Source organism: Dendropsophus ebraccatus, chromosome 3, assembly GCF_027789765.1.
Source record: "Dendropsophus ebraccatus isolate aDenEbr1 chromosome 3, aDenEbr1.pat, whole genome shotgun sequence".
NCBI lineage: Eukaryota > Metazoa > Chordata > Amphibia > Anura > Hylidae > Dendropsophus > Dendropsophus ebraccatus.
This window is the reverse complement of record NC_091456.1, coordinates 195,977,185-195,994,027: the sequence shown is the minus strand read 5'-3', so window position 1 is coordinate 195,994,027 and position 16,843 is coordinate 195,977,185. Positions and strand designations below refer to the sequence as shown.

The following is a 16,843-nucleotide window of genomic DNA, read 5'->3' as shown; positions in this document are numbered from 1 at the left end:
CTCCCTGCAGAACATTGCACCCACACACACTGACCCTGCAGAGCATCACATAACAGTGCACCCACACACCCCTCAAAACAGTGGTTTACCTCCTGCTGATCATATACACCGCACTCTCTATACTGCTGCCTCATGAAAGGCCCGGGAAACCAGCCGCCTCATAGAAAACCGAGCAGAGGATGATAGCTCCTCCCACACATGAGGCTGGTCACATGGGCATGACATCATCAAAGGTCCTCAAGACCTACCTCTGGCAACTACATTCTAGCCTCCACCCTCCTGTACAGCTCTGCAGCTGGAGGTACAGTATATATATATACATAATGGTATGCCGGGCTGTATATATATATGTGTTCTGTACAGTGTATAGATATATGTGGAGTCTTATTCTTTATCAGTTGATCTCGCTCTATGAAATTATTGTGGGATGTGATTTCTTTTTTTTTCATGACACATTTTCAGGAACAAAGAACTTGGTCCGGGTTCACACTGCATTTTTCCTGTCTGTTTAATCTGTACGTTTGGGGCAATGACAAATCAACCAGCAAAACACAGTAATGATTGAACTCAAGGAGATCAGTGAAAAAACTCCTGTGAAGTATCAATCAGGAGTCTCCACTGATGCCCCAAAATGTAAATATGCAAAACAGGAGTCCGTGGAGCCTCGGTTGCGAGTCTGAAAACACGAGATAGCCAGATATCTCTAGCCTGATGCCACGGGGTGCCTCCATGATGGGGAGAGCACCACACCACCCTGATAGATAGCCCCTTAAAGTGACTGTACCATCAGGCCCGGGCTGAAGCACTGGAGGCGGCTGACCCACCCCCAGTGGGAGGAAACCCCGGATCCTCTATGACACGTCTCCATTAGAATCAATGGAGCCCTATCATAGAGGGGCGGGGGTTTCCTCCCACTGGGGGTGGGTCAGCCTCCTCCAGTGCTTCAGCCCGGGCCTGATGGTACAGTCACTTTAAGTCCCACTCGGTTGTAAGTATTGGAACATAAATAGGGAAACACCAGGGTGGCCCCTTTTTGTCAGCGTCTAACTCAAGGTGCGAGTATTGCGATCATGACAAGGACCACCCTGTTGTTTCCCTATTTATGTTCCAATACTTGCAACCGAGTGGGACTTAAGGGGCTACGTATCAGGGTGGTGTGGTGCTCTCCCCATCATGGAGGCACCCCGTGGCATCAGGCTAGAGATATCTGGCTATCTCATGTTTTCAGACTCGCAACCGTGGCTCCACGGACTCTTGTTTTGCATAATTTGTAAGTTTAACGGAAAACCTCATTCTAAAACCAATTCTAAATTGTCTTCTTTCCATTCAGAAATCTACAGTATTGGATCATGTGCTCAAGTTTCTGATTGACCCATCAACCATGGAGAGAGACAGGAACAAGATGGCCGAGAGGATAATAACCCTCACCCTACACATACTCTTCCTGCTTACTGGGGAGGTGAGGGATTCTGGGAGTGATGTCATCATGACATCATTCTTATCTATGGAATAACAGATGGATAGGACTGGAGAGGTGAGGGATTCTGGGAGTGATGTCATCATGACATCATTCTTATCTATGGAATAACAGATGGATAGGACTGGAGAGGTGAGGGATTCTGGGAGTGATGTCATCATGACATCATTCTTATCTATGGAATAACAGATGGATAGGACTGGAGAGATGAGGGATTCTGGGAGTGATGTCATCATGACATCATTCTTATCTATGGAATAACAGATGGATAGGATTGGGGAGGTGAGGGATTCTGGGAGTGATGTCATCATGACATCATTCTTATCTATGGAATAACAGATGGATAGGGCTGGAGAGGTGAGGGATTCTGGGAATGGATGGAGTGATAGTAATGTGTCTCTCCATACACAGGATTACACAGTAGTGAAGAAGTCCTCTAGTGGGCGCTGTGGGGCCCCTGGGTGTGAAGGATGGGGAAGAACCCTGAGCCCAATCCCGGGGCCCCTGATACATGAGGAAATGGAGGAAGAGAAGATCCTAGAAGTCACCAACAAGATGGTGGAGCTGCTGAGTGGAGAGGTGAGACTGTGGCTGCTGGGAATGCTGGGACATTATACAGTAACACCACTGGAGGGGTGGGGGGGATGACTGTGTGATCATTGTGTGTGTCAGGTTCCTATAAGGTGTCAGGATGTGGCGGTCTATTTCTCCATGGAGGAGTGGGAGTATGTAGAAGGACACAAGGATCAGTACAAGGATGTGATGCTGGAGGATCAGCAGCCCCTCCCATCAGCAGGTAATAGACAGGACTATATACACACCTCCTCTCTGTATTATCTGGATGGAAAGAATGAATTCAGTCTCTGTATGTGTTCCCTCCAGTCAGATCCAGTAAGAGAACAGCACCAGAGAGATGTCCCCGTCCTCTTCTCCCACAGGATCAGGATCAGGTAGATGGAGATGTTCCCTATGATCTGTACCTCCCACCTGACTTCTCCTCCTGTCTGATGACTTCTACAATATTTCTCTCACATCTTATGAATCAGGGGGAAGATCTGAATGATATTAATGCTATAGACATAAGGGTAAAAGAAGAACAGACAGATGACGGCAGTGATGAGCAGTATAAGGAGGACATCACTACAGGTAAGTGTCCTGGAGGAATATTATAAGCTCTGTGTCCTGTCAGTCTTCCCTGCTGTATATCCCCCATACAGTGACACATTATAGGAGATAACACACACTGTGCATCTATAATATGGACATGAAATACATAGGCCGATATCTACATCATCTGCTGTCACTGATGGGGGAAGAGTCTGCAATAGAAGTTTAGTGGAAACCACATGGAACAGGAAATGGACAAATGTTACAGGTCTGTGGATTTATTAAACATGTAGGTATCAAAGAACACGTGAGATTACCGACATGTTTAACACCTTTCCAGTTATATTTGCTGCACTGCCTGCAAAATGACTGCCAAGTTTTCAGGATTTCCACCAGTGCTGATTACAGGGAGGCCGCCGTGCTGGATCCTCGCTGCAAGGACAACACTGTGTCCTTCATACCATCAGTATAGGGTGATAGGAAGATGCGGGAAGCAGAAGCTGGTGGATGCACCTCTGCCAGAGTTTACAGATAGGGCGCGGTGGAAGCACAAGGCCGAGGAGGAGGAGGTCAGGCTCCAGAAACACCTTGGAAGGGAGGGTGAGCATGGCCGCTATGTGGAACACCTCCCTCAGTACTCGACAACATCCACCATCACCATCAGACATGGCATGTATTGGCAGGTGGCAGAATGGGGGGTGAGTACGTCTCAGCCTCCTGGTACTGACTGATGGCTCCTTGTTTAATTACTTACGAAATCAGACATCTGGCCAGAGCTCGACCTCTATGCCTTGGAGGATGCTGGCCTGCCCTGCAGCAAGTGTTGGCCGGACCTGGCGAACCACGAATTTTATCAGGTCCGTTCAACACTAGTGATGACTGAATTTTGTGAAATGTATTTCCCGTCTATCGGATCAGTTGTCAAGTTTTGATTCTTCTTCAAAGGAGTTTTCAATGTTTGGAAACGTCACGATCAGAATCTACACAGTCTCCATAGTTCTCTCCATTACTGAGGTATAAGCCTGTTTATTATTAAAATGAATATAAGGGTTTTTTTCTATTATGCAAATGAGGCTCATGTGCCCAGTGGGCGGTGCCCTGCAAGACAAGAGCCCAGGTAAGTCCAGTCCATGTCCTTTACATCCCGTCCCATGGCCTGCTTACATCCACCTACCTTGCAGCTAGATAAAGAGGAGAGGGGTTGAACCTAACTGGGCTCTTGGTGTGCTGGGAAACGCCCCCTGGGCACTTGAGATTATTATTGCTTATATCTCACTAATGGATAGGGCTACTGAAAAACATAAGGCATGATCGGAATCCTAATTAGAAGCTTTTTCTATCAGCCTCAGAGACCCCTAATAGTGCCAGCTTAATAGACCCCCTTATAATGCCAGCCTCACAGACCCCCAAATACTGCCATCCTCAGGAACCCCCTAATAGTGTCAGCCTAGGAGACCCCCTAATAGTGCCAGCCTCATGGACCCCCTAATAATGCCAGCCTCAGGGACCCCCTAATAGTGCTAGCCTTGGAGACCCCTAATAGTGCCAGTCTCAGAGACCCCCTAATAGTGCCAGCCTCAGGGCCCCCCTAATAGTGCCAGCCTAGGAGACCCCCTATTAGTGCCAGCCTAGGAGACCCCCTAATAGTGCCAGCCTCAGAGACCCCCTAATAGTGCCAGCCTCAGGGGCCCCCTAATAGTGCCAGCCTCAGAGACCCCCTAATAGTGCCAGCCTCAGAGCCCCCTAATAATGCCAGCCTCATGGACCCCCTAATAATGCCAGCCTCAGGGACCCCCTAATAGTGCTAGCCTTGGAGACCCCTAATAGTGCCAGTCTCAGAGACCCCCTAATAGTGCCAGCCTCAGGGCCCCCCTAATAGTGCCAGCCTAGGAGACCCCCTAATAGTGCCAGCCTCAGAGACCCCCTAATAGTGCCAGCCTCAGAGACCCCCTAATAATGCCAGCCTCAGAGACCCCCTAATAGTGCCAGCCTCAGAGACCCCCTAATAATGCCAGACTCAGGGACCCCCCAATAGTGCCAGCCTCAGAGACCCCCTAATAGTGCCAGCCTCAGGGACCCATAATAGTGCCAGCCCCAGAGACCCCCTAATAGTACCAGACCACTGCTTGTGTGGAGAGATATTAGGAAGTATTGACTGTCACAGAGCAGAGGCCGGCCGCTCACACAGCTCCTGCCCGTCTCACTGCTCGCCTGCTCGAACATGTGTGGAGCCGAATCAGCAAAAACAGAGTCCAAAACCCGCAGTGGCCGGGCCTGCACTCTGATTCTGCCCCAGTGAGTCTGACGCTTTCACAGCACACAAAGATCCTGAACCCGACCAATGTAAACTGTGATTTACATTACATTTAGGAGAGATACGGCTGGGGCAGAGATGTCATGTACACACCCGGTGCCATCACCACACACCACAGCGGGGAGTAACATCCGGAGCACACCCTGTCATTCTAGTTTTCTTACAATCTGCACCGACGCACACTGGCCAGGTGAGGGTGCCAATGCACAGTGCACATTTAATCCCTGTCATTTAGCTTAGACTGACTGACTAACATGACAGGTGAGAAGTTGTCACTTTCTGGATAAGATGCCGCACAAAAACTTAAAGATAAATGAACGTTTTTAAGGTAAATAATCTCTTTTCTATTGGCAGATGAAAAGATCTGGAGATCAGAGGGAAATCTGATTTATACAGAGATTAATGTAGATGATTATATCACACAAGATACATATGAAGAACATTCTATTCCCCCAGATATACCCCCAGCCCCTCACAGCAAAGATCTGGCATCTCATCCTGTTATACAAGTCCTGTCTACTGATCCATCACAGATTACTAATCAAAATAAGGAGAAGCCATTTTCATGTTCAGAATGTGGGAAATGTTTTATTCAGCAATTGAATCTCATTCTAAGTCAGAGAACTGCCAAGGAGAAGCCATATTCATGTCAAGAATGTGGAAAATGTTTTATTTTTAAATCATATCTTGTTAAACATCAAAAAACTCACACTGGGGAGAAGCCATTTTTATGTTCACAATGTGGAAAATGCTTTGCTGGGAAATCATATCTTGCTCAGCATCAAAGAATTCACACAGGAGAGAAGCCGTTTTCATGCCAAGTATGTAAAAAATGTTTTTCGCGAAAATCAAAACTTACTGAACATCAGAAGATTCACACAGGAGAGAAGCCATTTTTATGTCCAGAATGTGGGAAGTGTTTTACTCAAAAGTCAGATCTTGTGAAACATCAAAGAATTCACACAGGGGAGAAGCCATTTTTCTGTTCAGAATGTGCGAAATGTTTTTCCCAAAAATCAGATCTTGTAAAACATAAAAGAACTCACACAGGAGAAAAGCTGTTTTCATGTTCAGAATGTGGGAAAAATTTTACTGTGAAATCCAGACTCATTGAACATGAGAGAACTCACACTGGAGAAAAGCCATTTTCATGCTCAGAATGTGGAAAATGTTTTACTCAGAAATCACATCTTATTACACATCTGAGAATTCACACAGGAGAGAAGCCATTCTCATGTTTAGAATGTGGGAAATGTTTTTCCGAGAAAGCTAAACTCATTGCACATGAAAAAACTCACACAGGGGAGAAGCCATTTTCATGTAAAGAATGCGGGAAATGTTTTACTGTAAAATCAAATCTTGTTAAACATAAAAAAATTCATTCAGGGGAGAAGCCAATTAATATCACTCAGTGATCAGTCAGACGTCTGTTCTCCAGAAAGCAGATAGAAGCCAGATACCACAGCTATGTATTCCCCATGTACAGAGGAGATTTGGCGGTAATACAGATATCATATACCGCAGCTCCAAACTTCTCACCAATTGGTAATAAAATGTTTCTTCTAAACCTCAGTCTCCTCTCCCTCCATCTCATGTGGATATATATATATATATATAGGGTTATGATGTCAGTGCTCCTCATCAAGAAGACCCAACACCCCAGGGGGAATCGCTGCCGGAGATCCAACCTCCTCGGAAAGAAATGTATTTCTGTCCACAAGGTATGAACTTCAGGTTCCATCTTCTGGCATCTCTGACATTCTGAGGCAGGAACTTTGAGGCCAGAGGAGTATCTCGCCTCAGGTGGCAGATAAAGAAAATAAATATCAGGGGAGAGAACTCTTGTGCAGCTGACGGTTATTAAGCCATTTGGTAACACCAAGGTTACAGGAGCGGGTAGTCCTAAATGGGGGTTCCCTGCAGCGGAGACAGGAGTGGGGCAGCTACTCACAGGTGGCACTCGTCATTCATCTACTCTGTGACACATTAATGGACAGCCGGCTGGGAGGGCAGCTCCTCTATGCTGCGTCCCCTCCATGCTCCAGCCTGCAGCCCTCCAGCTCCATGTCCCCCAGCCCTCCGCTTCCCTTTAGCCGGGGGGCTGCCGCTGCTGGTGCCCTCTCCTCCTATTGTCTCCAGCCACAAGACAAGGCAGAATAGCACAAAGGGCAGAGGTGAGCAGACAGGCAGCTGGTGGATGTCCCTGCAGATGGCGGCCAGTTTGAATTTAACGCCAAGTTTTACCAGCGGCCTGCTTCTGCCTCTCTCCTGCACCTGACCCATGGAGTGTAAAAAAACCAAACACATTTACATTGTTCCCTATGGGAACTTACAGCTCGGTTCGGTAACTGCCTTCCAGAACTGATAGTGTTCAGGAACAGATATATTACTGTATCTTCTTTTTTTAAAGCCTGAATTAGATGCTTTGTAACGTTTATTTACAAGTGCTAATCACAAAGCATATACAGATGTAATAGTAACGTTTCAGTCAAAAGACCTTCATCAGACTCATTACTTGGTATACGCATGCTCGCCAGAGTGGAGCACTTCCTATGGGCATGGCATCCTGCTGCCAAGTACCTCCTGCAGCGATGCTTTCCATATTTGTAATCTGGACCGCATATCGATTGTTGTAGTCACCGGCCTCTTCTCTACTACAGATGTCAGGTAACTGGTGTGTAGTCACCGGCCTCTTCTCTACTACAGATGTCAGGTAACTGGTGTGTAGTCACCGGCCTCTTCTCTACTACAGATGTCAGGTAACTGGTCTGTAGTCACCGGCCTCTACTCTACTACAGATGTCAGGTAACTGGTGTGTAGTCACCGGCCTCTTCTCTGCTACAGATGTCAGGTAACTGGTCTGTGGTCACCGGCCTCCTCTCTGCTACAGATGTCAGGTAACTGGTCTGTAGTCACCGGCCTCTTCTCTACTACAGATGTAAGGTAACTGGTGTGTAGTCACCGGCCTCTTCTCTACTACACATCAGGTAACTGGTCTGTAGTCACCGGCCTTTACTCTAGCTGGGAGGAAAGGGTGTGGAAGTCGGCACTCCTGAACGTAGAAATATAAAATTTAACTTTTATTCGTGCATAATAAAATTCGATGGTGGGCATAGCAGGACCTATGCGTTTCGCGCTACTGCGCTTAATCATGGTCTCCTGTCTCTACTCTACTACAGATGTCAGGTAACTTGTGTGTAGTCACCGGCCTCTTCTCTGCTATAGATGTCAGGTAACTGGTCTGTAGTCACCGGCCTCTTCTCTACTACAGATGTCAGACAACTGGTCTGTAGTCACTGACATCTATAGTAGAGAAAAGGCCAGTGACTACAGACCAGTTGTCTGACATCTGTAGCAAAGAGGCCAGTGACTACAGACCAGTTGTCTGACATCTGTAGTAGAGAAGAGGCCGGTGACTACACACCAGTTACCTGACATCTGTAGTAGAGAAAAGGCCAGACAACTGGTGTGTAGTCACCGGCCTCTTCTCTACTACAGATGTCAGACAACTGGTCTGTAGTCACTGGCCTCTTTGCTACAGATGTCAGGTAACTGGTCTGTAGTCACCGTCCTCTTCTCTGCTATAGATGTCAGGTAACTGGTCTGTAGTCACCGGCCTCTTCTCTACTACAGATGTCAGACAACTGGTCTGTAGTCACTGACATCTGTAGTAGAGAAAAGGCCAGTGACTACACACCAGTTACCTGACATCTCTAGCAAAGAGGCCAGTGACTACAGACCAGTTGTCTGACATCTGTAGTAGAGAAGAGGCCGGTGACTACACACCAGTTGTCTGACATCTGTAGTAGAGAAAAGGCCAGACAACTGGTGTGTAGTCACCCCCTCTTCTCTACTACAGATGTCAGGTTACTGGTGTGTTGTCACCGGCCTCTTCTCTACTACAGATGTCAGGTTACTGGTGTGTAGTCACCGGCCTCTTCTCTACTACAGATATCAGGTAACTGGTCTGTAGTCACCGGCCTCTTCTCTATTACAGATGTTAAGCTAACTGGCCTGTAGTTACTGGGCCCTTCTCTACTCCACTTCTTTTGGATGGGTATGATTGGCCATTATACAATCGACAAGAACATGGTAGGAGACATTGGTTATACAGATCTGTTAGAGGCCAACAATCACATTTCAGAGTTCTATAAGAACTCTGGAGTGCAAGCCATCTGGACCTATTGTCCTATTTAAGAACTCTGGAATACAAGCCATCTGGACCCATTGTCTTATTCAACTTTAAACGAGCAAGTCCCTGCATCACTCCGACTGCACTTTACCTCCTGTTTCTCTCCCCGTACCTTATAGAGTGTAATCCCTTGCGGGCAAGGTCCTCTTCCCCTATGTACCAGTCTGCCATGTTTTTGATCTTGTATTGTTCCTGTTTGTTACCCCCTATCTGCAGCAAGCCGGGGCGTGTGAAAGAGAATGAGGGGATGGTGGTGGTTGTAGTTTTAGGCTTGTAGGTGGTTATGCATCTCCTGTGTGTAGCGCTGAGCTCCTGAGTGAGAGGTTCCTGGAGGGGGGCTGCACCTGGGTGTAAGGTGGTGAATGGTGTGGACCTGTAGTTCCCCCGGGGCCAACCCCAAATACTGCTGTCCGGTGATTTGGCCCTTGATGGTGGTGTGGTGCAGATAGACCAGGACAACAGGGAGACAAGGAGGGAGGCAGGATAACAATAACTCCTTTACTGATGAACTTGTAGGTGTTTACAGTTCTGTGGCATACAGCTGGTAATACTCGCGGCCTTGACTGGGTTACTGTGCTTGTGGAGAGATGATCTGCCTCAGATCCTGGTCTGTCAGTACGTGTGGGACGCTGGTGAGCACTGTGATCCTGTGGATCTCTTCCCCAATGATGCTTAACCCCTTTTACTTTATGTTTAAAAGGCCATAGCACTTGCATTTTTTCACCAAGAGACCCATATGAGCCCTTATTTTTTGCAAAACCAATTGTACTTTGTAATGACAGGCATTATTTTTCCATAACATATGCTGCGAAACCTAATAAATCTTACCCCCGAATTCAGAAAAGAGATGGTACAGAGACCTAAGGTAACTCTGCTACCCTATACAGTAAAGTCCAACAACTTGGGTTCCTGATCTGAGGATTCCCATTGACTAGAGATGTGCTGGCACTTTCCTGAGGGGGCGCCTGACAAACTTTCTCTCAAAGTCACTCTCTTTTGATCTGTTTATAATCTCTCTTTCTCCTTGTTCCCCCCAGCAGCTTTCCTTTTTTTACTCTATGGTGATGTTGTCTCCTCAACTTGTCTCAGCTACACACTGCATCTGCAAACCTTTTATGAGGAGCCTATTAGCATACTCCGCCCACTTTCTAACAAGTTCTAGAAGCTTACTACACTAGCTAGAGCAGTTCCCACTAAGGACAGTAGGTGTCACTGTTCTGTGTGGTGTGCAGTGTAAAGCAGTGATTTTCAACCAGTGTGCCGCGACACATGGTCGGGTGTGCCGCGGGGAAAGTTCCCCAAACTATGGTGCCCCTGTGAAACAAGAGGAAACAATGGGAGAGAAACCTGGGGATGTGGGAGAAACAGGGGAGAGAAGTATGGTGGAGAGAAGTATGGTGGAGAGAAGCATGGGGGAGAGAAGCATGGGGGAGAGAAGCATGGGGGAGAGAAGCACAGAAGAAGCAGGGGGGAGAAGTATGGTGGAGAGAAGCACAGGAGAGAAGTAGGGGGGAGAAGTATGGTGAAGAGAGGCACAGAAGAGAAGTAGGGGGGAGAAGTATGGTGGAGAGAAGTAGGGGGGAGAAGTATGGTGGAGAGAAGCACAGGAGAGAAGTAGGGGGGAGAAGTATGGTGGAGAGAAGCACAGGAGAGAAGTAGGGGGGAGAAGTATGGTGGAGAGAAGCACAGCAGAGAAGTAGGGGGGAGAAGTATGGTGGAGAGAAGCACAGCAGAGAAGTAGTGGGGAGAAGTATGGTGGAGAGAAGCACAGGAGAGAAGTAGGGGGGAGAAGTATGGTGGAGAGAAGCACAGGAGAGAAGTAGGGGGGATAAGTATGGGAGAGAAGCACAGCAGAGAAGTAGGGGGGAGAAGCACTGGAGAGAAGTAGGGGGGAGAAGTATGGTGGAGAGAAGCAGGGGGGAGAAGTATGGTGGAGAGAAGCACAGGAGAGAAGTAGGGGGGAGAAGTATGGTGAAGAGAGGCACAGAAGAGAAGTAGGGGGGAGAAGTATGGTGGAGAGAAGTAGGGGGGAGAAGTATGGTGGAGAGAAGCACAGGAGAGAAGTAGGGGGGAGAAGTATGGTGGAGAGAAGCACAGGAGAGAAGTAGGGGGGAGAAGTATGGTGGAGAGAAGCACAGCAGAGAAGTAGGGGGGAGAAGTATGGTGGAGAGAAGCACAGCAGAGAAGTAGTGGGGAGAAGTATGGTGGAGAGAAGCACAGGAGAGAAGTAGGGGGGAGAAGTATGGTGGAGAGAAGCACAGGAGAGAAGTAGGGGGGATAAGTATGGGAGAGAAGCACAGCAGAGAAGTAGGGGGGAGAAGCACTGGAGAGAAGTAGGGGGGAGAAGTATGGTGGAGAGAAGCAGGGGGGAGAAGTATGGTGGAGAGAAGCAGGGGGGAGAAGTATGGTGGAGAGAAGCACAGGAGAGAAGCAGGGGGGAGAAGTATGGTGGAGAGAAGCACAGGAGAGAAGTAGGGGGGAGAAGTATGGTGGAGAGAAGCACAGGAGAGAAGTAGGGGGGAGAAGTATGGTGGAGAGAAGCACAGGAGAGAAGTAGGGGGAGTAGTATGGTGGAGAGAAGCACAGGAGAGAAGCACAGGGGGGAGAAGAAAACAGGCCCAGGTTTCACAATGAGTGAGTATAAATACATTTAGAATCTATATTATTAACTATATGTATAATATGTACTGTTCTAGTGTCATTTTGGTTGGTGGTGGGTCCCGGGATTTTTTAAGTATAAAAAGTGTGCCGCGGCTCAAAAAAGGTTGAAAATCACTGGTGTAAAGCATGTGGTACAGAGAAATACACATAACAGTTTAACATAACACATGTTACCTCATAACATATATAAAATACAACTTGTGGACAGGTGCCATCCTTAGCCCAGACGCAGGCATTGCACTCTGGTATACTACATATCTCTTGTATAGTGCTCTGGAATTAAGGGCTCTCTATATAAAAAATAATAATAATAATAATAGTCCCTGTGAAACATCAGCTATGAGAACACTGGAGTTATGCCCATACACACACACAGGGCTCTGCTGCAGGCATATATAACACACACATACACAGCTCTGCTCCACACACATCACACACACACAGCTCTGCTCCACACACATCACACACACACACAGCTCTGCTGCATACACATCACTTCAGCTCATCCAGCACAGCAGAGTCCTGCATACACTGAGCAGCAGCCCCTGATCATGTGACTGATCACATGACTGTGACATCATGGAAGGTCCTGGAAGCTCAGGAAAGCCCAGAAAACCAGCAGATTGAAGATAAAGCCTTCCACACATGAGACTGGTCACATGGGTATGACGTCATCAAAGGTCCTTTAGCTCTTCCTCTGGTAACTACATTCTAGCCTCCACCTTCTAGGTAAGCACACGGCTCCTGTACAGCTCTGCAGATGGAGAGACACATTATTTGTGAGGGAAATTCAACCCTGCAGGTTCCTATAATAGTGAGGGGGTCTCTGGATTCTGGGGGGTCGCTGCCATTGCTCTCATATCCAATGTGTATACAACCCGTCATATTCAGCGTATACCGCTCTTCATATCCAGCGTATACCACCCTTCATATTCAGTGTATACCGCCCTTCGTATCCAGCGTGTACCGCCCTTCGTGTCCAGCGTGTACCGCTCTTCGTATCCAGCGTATACCACTTTTCTTATCCAGCGTATACCACCCTTCATATCCAGTGTATACCGCCCTTCATATCCAGTGTATACCGCCCTTCATATCCAGCGTATATCGCTCTTCACATCCAGCGTATACCGCCCTTCATATCCAGTGTATACTGCGCTTCATATCCAGTGTATACTGCGCTTTATAGCTAGTGTATACCGCCCTTCATATCCAGCGTGTACCGCCCTTCATATCCAGCGTGTACCGCCCTTCATATCCAGCATGTACCGCCCGTCATATCCAGTGTATACCGCCCTTCATATCCAGCGTATACTGCCCTTCCCATCCAGCGTGTACCGCCCTTCCTATCCAGGGTATACCGCTCTTCCTATCCAGCGTGTACCGCCCTTCCTATCCAGGGTATACCGCTCTTCCTATCCAGCGTGTACCGCCCTTCATATCCAGGGTGTACCGCCCTTCATATCCAGTGTGTACCGCCCTTCATATCCAGGGTGTACTGCCCTTCATATCCAGCGTGTACCGCCCTTTATATCCAGCGTGTACCGCCCTTCATATCCAGCGTGTACCGCCCTTCATATCCAGCGTGTACCGCCCTTCATATCCAGGGTGTACCGCGCTTTATATGTAGTGGTATATTACGGATTATTATTATTTGCACCATTATCCATAGTTAATATTTATTCCCATGTAAGATTAATAACATTACATGTTAACAGATCGGACGATTCCACATACAGTGACACCAAACATGTTGATTTTCTTTTTTTTTTTTTTTTTTTACATTTTTATTTTTCAATCACTTTTGAGGTCCCTCTAGAAACCTTTCATAACCTCTGGTGAGGTTGTAAGTTCTGATCTTAGCAATGCTATAACATGATCAGTGAGGTCGATACTTTGCTATTAGATTCTGTCTGAGCCAGAGATTAGCAGAGACACGGAAGGTAAGTATAGATCTCTGGCTGCCTAACAGGCACCTAACAGGTTCAGCAATTAAAGTGCCACCATTGATCTATATAGCTACATTTAAAGGATTAAAGGGGTAGTGTGGCGCTAAACAATTATTCACAAAATAACACACATTACAAAGTTATACAACTTTGTAATGTATGTTATGTATGTGAATGGCCCCCTTCCCCGTGTTTCCCCCCACCTACGCCAGACCTGGAAGGGTGATGCACTATACTCACCTTATTCATGTCGACCCCGGTCCGCCATCTTGTGACAATGATGTCATCTTTGGCCGCCCGAACCGCTCCATCCGTCTCTCGTGTCGGCCCCCCTCTGCCGCGTCATAACTGTGCTCAGCCGCGATTGGCTGAGCATAACTGTGCTCGTAATAAACGTAGCAAACATTTTATACTCTCCCATCCCGATCCTGCTCCCCCAGCCCAGTCTCCTTTAAATGTAATTACTGGAAAGTCACATGACCACAGGAATTGCCCGGTCAGCCAATCAGTAACTAAAGAAAGTTCATCTCCATCATCTGCACTTTCCTGTCTCCTCCCATGTTCCCCCATATCCCCTCCTGTCCATGTATATTTCTATCTCCAGGAATCTAGAGCCGCATTACATTGTCTCCTCCTCTTCCCTCCAGGATCCTCTGCTGATATCTTCTATATAAGAGACCGACCCATCAACCATGGAGAGAGACAGAGACAAGATGGCCGAGAGGATAATAAACCTTACCTTACAGATACTCTTCCGGCTTACTGGAGAGGTGAGGGATTCTGGGAGTCAGGGATGTAGCTAGGGTTCATGGGTCCCCATAGTAAAGAACTGCATTGAACCCCCACAATTCCTTTCCTGCGCATACACATCTACTCCCCCCAGCATTACTTTGTTATCCTGGCTCCCCAACGCTATGTTGCATTATAGTCTGGGGTGGGGCGGGATCTGGTGCGGGCCTGAGGGGTGGACAGTGTGCTGCCAGGGGCCTTCAGGGCTGTCTTTGAGCCATACCATGTAGGCAGACTACGCTTCGCTGGGGACAGCCCTGGGTGCCCTTTCTGCTGCATGGGTCCCCTTGCAATTGCGTGGTCTGCCACTCCTACGCCACTGCTGGGAGCGATGTCAACAGATGCGACTGGAGAGGTGAGAGATTCTGGGAATGGATGGAGTGATAGTAATGTGTCTCTCCATACACAGGATTACACAGTAGTGAAGAAGTCCTCTAGTGGGCGCTGTGGGGCCCCTGGGTGTGAAGGATGGGGAAGAACCCTGAGCCCAATCCCGGGGCCCCTGATACATGAGGAAATGGAGGAAGAGAAGATCCTAGAAATCACCAACAAGATGGTGGAGCTGCTGAGTGGAGAGGTGAGACTGTGGCTGCTGGGAATGCTGGGACATTATACAGTAACACCACTGGAGGGGTGGGGGGATGACTGTGTGATCATTGTGTGTGTCAGGTTCCTATAAGGTGTCAGGACGTGGCGGTCTATTTCTCCATGGAGGAGTGGGAGTATGTAGAAGGACACAAGGATCAGTACAAGGATGTGATGCTGGAGGATCAGCAGCCCCTCCCATCAGCAGGTAATAGACAGGACTATATACACACCTCCTCTCTGTATTATCTGGATGGAAAGAATGAATTCAGTCTCTGTATGTGTTCCCTCCAGTCAGATCCAGTAAGAGAACAGCACCAGAGAGATGTCCCCGTCCTCTTCTCCCACAGGATCAGGATCAGGTAGATGGAGATGTTCCCTATGATGTGTAGATGTGAGGCTCTTGCTCTCAGTCGGGTTTTCTCCTACACTATTATATCGATGATACTTGTTAGGTTGAAGCTCAGGGTTCTGGGAAAGGACAATACAATTTTCCTCCAACACGGCTCAGGCTCTTGCCCGATATTCTGCCCCTATAAAAGGTCCTTAAGAGGTACACCAGCTCCCTTCTGTCCTCCTCTCCTGTAGCTCCTCATATCTTCTCTCTGCATTAAAGATTCCTGCTGTCTCGTCTTCACCTTTTTTTTTTTCTCAAAGATCACAAATCAAGTTGAAAAAATCAACTATATTGCTGGTATAAACATTATAGTGAAAGAAGAAGAGACAGATGTGAGCGGTGATGAGCAGTATATGGAGGCCATGACTACAGGTGAGTAGTCACCAAGCAGTAGTAGTAATTGTTAGAAGCAGCAGAACAAATTGGGAAGATTCCATCTTCCTGCAACAATAGGACAGATGACATCATTTGAGATTTTAATAGCACAGCCTGTAAAGTTTTGCTGCATAAACACTTTATTTGGCGTGGTGGTGGGGTGTTAGTCTGTGCTGCTGCTTCTGACTATGGGAAAGAGAATGTACAATGAGTAGAAATTACACTTGCCCTTATGTCTTTAGCAGCAGCACAAATGGGGACTTAGCAGGAATTTTTTCGGCATGGGGGAGGGTACTTAAAGACATTAGCACCTCTCTACCAAAGGCCAACTGCTCACAATATCTTACGTCCAACTGGTAACGTCTTGCATCATGATTTTTTTTTACATACAAGTGTTCAAAACAATTTAGTTCAATGTTTTCAAATGTAAAATAATGCACTTGGGAAGAGAGAATTCCCTCTCTGAGTATCGTTTTGGCAGTTCTGTGTTAGCAAGGACTTCAGAAGAGGAGGATTTAGGGGCAGTGATTTCTGACACCTCACAATGAGTCACCAGTGCAGCCAGGCGATAGGGAAAGCTAATTGTATTATATATATATATAATGCATACTGGGCTATATAGCTAGAGGTATAACCAGTAGGAAGAGGTAGATTGTGATCCCGCTGTATAAAGCTCTAGTGACATCACATCTGGAATACTGTGTCCAGTTCTGGAGACCTCTCCTACAGAAAGATACTGATAAAATAGAACGGGTCCAAAATGGGCTACAAAAATGGTGGAGGGTCTGAGGCTTAAAACATTTCAGGATAAGGAAGGGGGGGGGACATGATGGAAACTAACGGGTCTCCTTGCTTGTCAGTTACCTTGCTTTGCACACTGAAAGGACAGAGAGCCGTGACTAATTCACGGCTGTCCCCCTGCTTTGCGTGCCGGATTAAAAAGCAATTTACCCGACATGAAGCCTATGGAGCCCGGAACCCCCGACACCATGGGAGACTC

The 16,843-nt window shown here is 47.4% G+C and overlaps 1 protein-coding gene and 1 long non-coding RNA gene across 2 annotated transcripts in view; both read left to right on the top strand.

Moving 5' to 3' along the window:
• Positions 1–277: 277 nt before the first annotated feature.
• LOC138786890 (uncharacterized) lies at positions 278–1,832 on the top strand. The gene is made up of 3 exons (XR_011362244.1): positions 278–301; positions 463–633; positions 1,331–1,832. It is a non-coding gene; the product is annotated as an uncharacterized lncRNA (long non-coding RNA).
• A 705-nt stretch (positions 1,833–2,537) lies between these two features.
• Positions 2,538–16,843, top strand: part of LOC138786660 (uncharacterized) — a 68,071-nt gene continuing 53,765 nt past the window's right edge. Inside the window, 5 exon segments of the mRNA XM_069963637.1 lie at positions 2,538–2,623; positions 4,955–5,088; positions 5,253–6,310; positions 15,341–15,433; positions 15,729–15,840. Coding sequence (XP_069819738.1) covers positions 4,977–5,088; positions 5,253–6,310; positions 15,341–15,433; positions 15,729–15,840 — 1,375 coding nt within the window. The 5' untranslated portion in view covers positions 2,538–2,623; positions 4,955–4,976.